The following is a 7,500-nucleotide window of genomic DNA, read 5'->3' as shown; positions in this document are numbered from 1 at the left end:
CTGCAACAATCGGATTTTGATTGACAGGCAGCTGCATGTCTTCCCCCAACGGCGTTCAGGCACCGAAAGTCTTACCGGAACTGCGCACCGGACGGTTCCGGCCCACTTTCACCAGTGGCAAAGACAGCAAGACGTCACAAGGAGCGTGACATCATTCTGGTTGCTATGTAACACAAACTTTGACAAGCACTGATCAGTAGGACGAATCAGCGTGACATCACGACAACAAAAAAGCACTTCTGGGTGCCACTGCAACAGTTAACTATGTATGAAATAAAGCTGGAAAACTGTGCCAAACAAACATTAATATCTCAAAAACTATACATTAGATCGATGGCTAATATTTTGACTTTGTGAGTGTTAGCAGAACAACTGTGCAAGAACACATTCTACATCAACCAAGACCTTTTACAAGGATTATGCAGCATTTGTCAATATTTGAGGGAATAAGTGGCATTAGTTAGTATGTTTATTTTTATTTGTTAGAAGGATGGTTAGTTCAAGAAGGGCCCAGGTGGAGCCTGAAAAGGTGTGTTTTTAGTCTCTGCCGAAAGATGGGCAAGATCAGCCGTCCTGACAGAAGGGGGGAGCTCGTTCCACCATCGTGGCGACAGCGACGAGAAGAGTCACGACCAGGGTGAGCGACTTTTGAGCCAGCGTAGCGATGGACGGGCGAGGCGATCTGCGAGGGTGGAGGAGCGGAGGGAGCGGTGCAGGGTTTGGAACCTGACCATAGATTGTAGATACGGAGGAGCTGTCTGGTGTACTGCCCTGTAGGCAGTGGTGTAATGTAATGTAAATACTTAAGTACTGTACTTAAGTATTTTTTCAGAGTATCTGTACTTTACTTGAGTATTTATATTTCTGTCAACTTTCACTTTTACTCCACTACATTTCTCAAATAAAATGGATACTTTTACTCCACTACATTTCCCCCAAGCATCTTAGTTACAAAGTAAAATCAGAAGAAATTGCGTAGCCTGCAAGCGATCAGGTTTGGCAAATCAGTGCTCCTAGTTTGCAAGTTACGTTAATCACGATCCACACGCCATTCCATTTGGTGGCTGTAATGCAACATAACGTTGTTTGCCAGCGGCTATAAAAGTCAAGAAGAAGAAATAGACTTCCACTCAAGCCCAGGGATGTCTTTTGCTTGATTTTTTTTTGCAGCATTTACTTGTACTTTTTTTACTTTCAATACTTAAAGGAACACTCCGCCCATTTTCAACCAGCTTTGTATCATTAGAACATCAGTAGTATATCAGAAAACTGTAAACGGTTTTGAAGTCTGTCATTTAATTTGACAGTTATTGAGTGTTAAAGTGTGGACCAGTGACATCACTGGTCCACACTAACTCGAATTAATAACTCATTAACTCAAATCAACTCTCAATAACTGTCAAACTAGATGAATGCGTCATCATCATTATTGAGAGTTGATTTGACACTTTAACACTCAATAACTGTCAAATTAAATGACAGACTTCAAAACAGTTTACAGTTTTCTGATATACTACTGATGTTCTAATGATACAAAGCTGGTTGAAAATGGGCGGAGTGTTCCTTTAAGTACATTTAATATCAGAAAATTACTTTTGATACTTAAGTACAGAAAATATCAAGTACTTTAAGACTTTTACTCAAGTAATATTCTAATGAGTGCAGAGACCGAGGGCTCTCGGAGGTCTGGCTTTACCTAATTTTAGGTTCTATTATTGGGCTGCGAACATTAGAGTACTTGAGAGCTTTGGATCCGTCTAGAGAGGTTACCTGCCTCTCCCTCATGGCTACTTATGGAGTCACTCTCCGCTAAACCTGCCTCATTAACGGCTCTCATTCATTGCCCCCTTAATTTTTCCTCCTCTCCCTATTCTAAAAATGTATTAGTTAAGTCTACTTTGAGGATCTGGAAGCAATTCCGACGCCATTTCGGTCTGCAGACCTTTTCATTTTTAGCTCCAATAACGGCTAACCCGATCTTTCATCCTTCTCTGGTGGATAAGGCCTTCTCCTTGTGGTCCAACTCAGGAATTAAGACTTTTAGTGATTTATACATTGACAATACCTTCGCATCCCTTCAGCAGCTCTCTGAGAAGTTTCCTCTACCGAGACATTCTTTTTTTAGATATTTACAGATCCGCAGTTTTGTTCGTAATTTAAGCCCTCATTTTCCCAACCTCCCGGAGCCCTCACCTATTGACTCTTTCTTAACTCCATTTTATTTTGTAAAGGGCTTGATTTCTTGTCTGTATCAACATATTCATTCATTGCGCCCAGCCTTACTACATAATATAAAGACCCAGTGGGAGGAGGATCTGGGTGAGGAGATTTCCGAGGAACTGTGGGAGGACATTCTGCATCGGGTTCACTCCTCATCTATTTGCGCTAGATTCGGTCTGACCCAATGCAAAATCCTTCACCGTGTTCACTTCACTAAGGTCAGACTTTCTAGGATTTATAATGATGTTGACCCTACATGTGACCGATGTCGCCGGGCTCCTGCTACATATATTCACATGTTTTGGACTTGCCCTTCCCTGTACAGTTATTGGCTGGACATTTTTAAATCAATTTCAGACTGTACTGGGACCCAATTTGAACCAACAGCTATTACAGCATTGTTTGGGGTTCTGCCTCACACTCTGCCGCTCCCAAAATATAAAGCAAACTTTGTTGCTTTTGTAACTTTATTAGCTAGACGTCTGATTTTGCTTAGGTGGAAGTCAACTGCACCCCCCTCTCATCCCGCATGGATCAGGGACATTCTTTATTTTGTTAAAGTTGAAAAAATCAGGTGCTCTGTAAATGGCTCACTTGCCAAATTTGATCAAACCTGGGGCCCCTTTTTTACACGTTAAAAAGTTGGAGTTTACTGCCATTCCAGAGTAATAGTCTTTCATGCACAGATGGTGGGTTTGGAATGTATCATTTTGTAGCATGTAAATTTAGTATAGATTTTTTTTTCTTTTCTTCTTGGTGACCAATATGTACGTTTTGTGTTGCTTGTTTGTGTTGGTGTTGTTTTTTATGTTTCTGTCATTGGATTGTGCAAGATCTTGTTCTTCTGCATACTATATTTGACACAATATCAAAGCGTGACAAATTACCTTTTGAACACCTGTATGTTGTTGAAAAACTAATATACAAATCTGAGGAAAAAAAAAGTAATATTCTAATGAGTGACTTTGACTTTTACCAAAGTCTTTTTCTGGGAAGATATCTTTACTTTTACTTAAGTATGGTTGTCTAGTACTTTATACACCACTGCCTGTAGGCCAGTACCAGTGTCTTACATTTGATGCATGCTGAGATGGGAAGCCAGTGAAGGTCCCGGAAGAGGGGACCTTGTGATGTGAGAGAATTTAGGTTGATTGAAAAACAGCCAGGCTACAGCATTCTGAATGAGCTCTCTCTCTCTCTCTCTCTCTCTCTCTCTCTCTCTCTCTGTCTGTATGTGTCTCTCCCTTCAGGAGGGCGAGCCCAGCTGTGTACAGGACTCGTGCCTGCAGGCAGGCAGTGCGTACGTCATCGTCTACTCGGTGACAGATCGCTCCAGCTTCGACTCGGCGGCGGAGCTGCGCATCACACTGCGCCGCGCGCGACAAGCCCACGACCTGCCCATCATCCTGGTCGGCAACAAGAGCGACCTGGTCCGCTCCAGAGAGGTCGCCCTGGAAGGTAGGGGTCAAAGGTCACACGGGGCACATAGATACACACTAAGTTGACCAGATTTATCAAATGAAAATCGGGGACATTTCCAGTCCGGCAATCGATATATCATAAAAATATCCAATGTTATTACCTATGAAATAATAAAGGGCGATGATTCCGGTTTCATTTATTTTGTCCATGGCTGTTGTACTGTAATAAACAGTACAACCCCCCCCCCCCCCCACACACACACACACACACACGTCATTCACTGTGCCCCTTTACAAATTGTCAATGTGTTCCCCAGCAGTATTGGCCTGGCCTTTTGAACCTACAGCGCCGGATGTTTTATGAATAGCCTCAGATCTCAAAAAGTATTTTCCGTGGAGTCCTGATTGCTTTTTCAATGTTTTCCTGGAAGAGCAGGAAGCAGCAGAACATGTAAACACTTGTTGGATGCCTGGATCAAAACATAGACTCATAGAATCCATTCTCATTCAGATATAATTGAGGTGAGAGCGGTCAAGGGTCCCCTTTGAAATTGACCATATGCCGGTTTTTCAAAATTCATTATTTAGCCCCCTTCCTTCCCGACAAGGTAGCATGGCATTGTTGGTCCCAATGGATGCTGTAGGTCTTAGTCATACCCTGTAAGTATCTTCACTCGAGATTTAAGAATGAGCCTGCTAGAGCTAGAGTCATATCGGCCGCAGACGCCAGTAGAAAATCGGGGACATTTTCGGGGACAGGTCACCAAAAACGGGGACTGTCCCCGAAAATCGGGGACGTCTGGTCACCTTAATACACACAGATGCATATACTGTACCGATGTTACCCGTTTTGAAACACCCTAATGGTTGGATTTGTTTGCACTAGTAAGAGTCCAACAAGACGTCAAATGAAAGCTGAGAATCCACAGATTCCAGTAATCTTAGTTATGACTCTACGACCAAAACTCACCGAACTAGCAGCCAAATAAAAACACTTACTGCCATGACAGGCGGTGGCAATATGGCTACTTTAAAACAGGTAGGTGCCCTTCCGGACACGGACAATGACCTCTACATCTTCCCCGTGAGTTGCTAGAGGAGTATGCTACGAACATGCATCGGGATGATGGACACGATGCTACTGCTTGCTGCCATGCTAGCTTTCGATGGCCCAGCCCTGGCTACCCCGTTAGCCACGAGGTTAGCTTTCGACGGCCCAGCCCTGGCTACCCCGTTAGCCATGAGGTTAGCTTTCGACGGCCCAGCCCTGGCTACCCCACTAGCCATGAGGTTAGCTTCCGACGGCCCAGCCCTGGCTACCCCGCTAGCCACCAAGATGCTAACGGCAGCTCCCTCATCCTTTCATCTCACCTACCCCCATGTGCTAGCGAGCTAGCTCCTACCTTGTTATCTAGCCCATGTCAACACATTTTTTTTTTCAATAATATTTTTATTCAATTTAAAATTTTTCAAGACAAGACAACGACAAAGACAAAAAAACAAAAACAAAAAAAGAGGGCAGCTTAAACACTTCACAAAGACGTAGATGTGGACAACAATGAAGAAAAGGATGGACAGATGAATGAGAATACGATAAAATAAATTAAATTAAATTAGATGTACAAGGCAAAAGGCAGTACTCAGGTGGCAGTATCACTTCGGTTGAGGTATCCAATAGTCAGTGTCTCTGCTAGGTTAGGGTCGATATATTTCAGGTAGGGCTCCCACACTTTATAAAAGACATCGGTTGTTGAGTGCAGCATACATGTCATGAACTCCAGAGGCATAAGCTGCATAATTATCTGGTGCCAGTTCCTCTTTGTTGGAGGTTTGTCTTTAATCCAAAATAAAAGAATATTTTTTCTAGCAGCAAAAGTTAATAAATTAAATAGCCGTTTGTGATGTTTATAAAGGAGTTTCTTATGGGGAAGACCAAGAATAAGGCTGACAGGGTCTGGGTCCAACTCCACACCAAAGATGACACTCAACTGCTGCACTATGTCTGACCAGTATCGTTCTATCTTAGGACATGACCATATGCAGTGAGTGTAATCTCCCACCTCTATCTTACACTTAAGGCAGAGGGGAGACAGGCTAGCATTCATTTTATGACGAAGGCTGGGTGATATTTGCAATCTATGTATAATTCTTAGCTGCATCGACCACAGTCTGTTGCACACAGAAATTCTTTTGGCATTATCAAATATATCACACCAGTCCTCGTCATCAATCTCCGTCAACACATTTTTAACATTTAACATTTTGTTTTATTATTATTATGTTAGAGAGGAAATAAACCCAGCGGCTTGCTGGGCCAAAAGACCATCAACTTGTCTCTCCATTCCTGCGCCTCTACATTATCCTCTTTCCACTCACCCTCTGTTCTGCCTGTTCTGTGTTGCTGTCTCCTCAGAGGGCCGGGCGTGTGCCGTGGTGTTTGACTGTAAGTTCATAGAGACCTCAGCCTCTCTGCAGCACAACGTCTCTGAGCTGTTTGAGGGCGTGGTCCGACAACTCCGCCTCCGCCGAGGCGGCTCCGCCCCCGGCCACGCCCCCGGCCGCTCCATCTACCAACGCAAAGAGAGCCTGACGCAGAAGGCCCGGTGCTACCTCGACCGCCTGGTGGCCCGGAACAGCCAGCGCCGGGCCGTCAAAGGGCGCTCCAAGAGCTGCCATGACTTAGGTGTACTATAAAACTATACGTGTTCACCGGGGAACCTCTCTCTAAGCACCGGTTCTCCACCAGGAACCACACATCAGGGGACCCGAGCCTGGTTCCAAGCACAGTTGACCCCCAAAGTCTGGTTCCTTTGATTAGGGTGCACCACAGACTGTAGAAAGAGATGGACGGAGTGTGTGCGACCTCACCCGTTAAATGTGGACTCTCATTTTGAAGCCTCTAGTTTGGCGTTGTGGCCGCCGCCATCTTGGATTTCGTGCAGCTCGAGTGAGACGCACAAGACCGTGCGAGACCAGGGGTTTCCCACAGAGCTGCAGCTCTGCTTACCTGGGTTCGTGATCGGCAAGCTATGCAATCACCGTACAGGCGACCTGTCAATCACGCCCAAACCGATGAGAAAAATTTGGCAAAAGGTTTGCGCACCTATTTTCAAATCACCTGTATCAATCAGTGAGGGGGGAACAAGGTGGGTAAACTACTCACCTTGGATAGTTCACCCACCTCTGTATTTACCACTACACCCCTGCCCCCATACAGTTAGCAGGAAAGGTGAAATTAGCTATACATACTGACCAAAACTGTGTTTTTGAACCGGGCTGTCAACATGTTTATTTACGTTGTAAAGATGGGCATTTTAACATGGAGGTGAATGGGGATTGACTCGCTCTTGCAGCCAGCCTCAAGTGGCCATTCGAGGAATTACAGTTTTTCCTACTCTCGCACTGGCACTAGCCTACTGTAGAGTCACTGTGTACAGCACTGTTATTTTCTTGTTTCTACTGTTCTACTCAACACTGTAAAATAAAGCCTTAAAGGGAGAGTTTGGATGATTCGTGGTGGGGTTGTATGAGGTACTTCAACAACAAGACAACAACCGGATTGACAAACTCACTATTTTGTCACACAGACACAACACCCACAACACATGCATTGCACCCATGCTGATGATGGCTGGTGAAATACAGTCTCTGCTTGTTTAACTCATTCCTCACCAGAGCTTCAAAGGAAACCAAGTGATTCAGCTCTGTTTAGATGAGATGAGAGGCCATAGAACATTTCCGTCTCTCCTGACCAAGTAAAAGTATTTTTAAAAACATCTTAAAAAATGTATATGGGGAAAAAGAATGGCGGGTGAAATCCCTTGGTTCGTATGCCTAACCTGGAAGAGGGTGTTACTTT

General features: G+C 44.3%; 1 protein-coding gene across 1 annotated transcript in view; it reads left to right on the top strand.

Annotated features, from left to right (window-relative positions):
* The window catches only part of LOC310798444 (GTP-binding protein REM 1-like), a gene marked incomplete at both ends in the record, with an annotated part of 10,655 nt that extends 4,320 nt beyond the window's left edge, over nucleotides 1-6,335 (top strand). Inside the window, 2 exons of the mRNA XM_083660991.1 lie at nucleotides 3,471-3,678; nucleotides 6,055-6,335. Coding sequence (XP_083517117.1) covers nucleotides 3,471-3,678; nucleotides 6,055-6,335 — 489 coding nt within the window. The remainder of the gene's footprint in view (nucleotides 1-3,470; nucleotides 3,679-6,054) is intronic.
* Nucleotides 6,336-7,500: the final 1,165 nt, after the last annotated feature.

Source organism: Poromitra crassiceps (assembly GCF_964638095.1).
Source record: "Poromitra crassiceps genome assembly, chromosome: 25".
Classification (NCBI taxonomy): domain Eukaryota; kingdom Metazoa; phylum Chordata; class Actinopteri; order Beryciformes; family Melamphaidae; genus Poromitra; species Poromitra crassiceps.
Note: the sequence above shows the minus strand (reverse complement) of the source record. Positions and strands in the feature narration are given on the sequence as shown.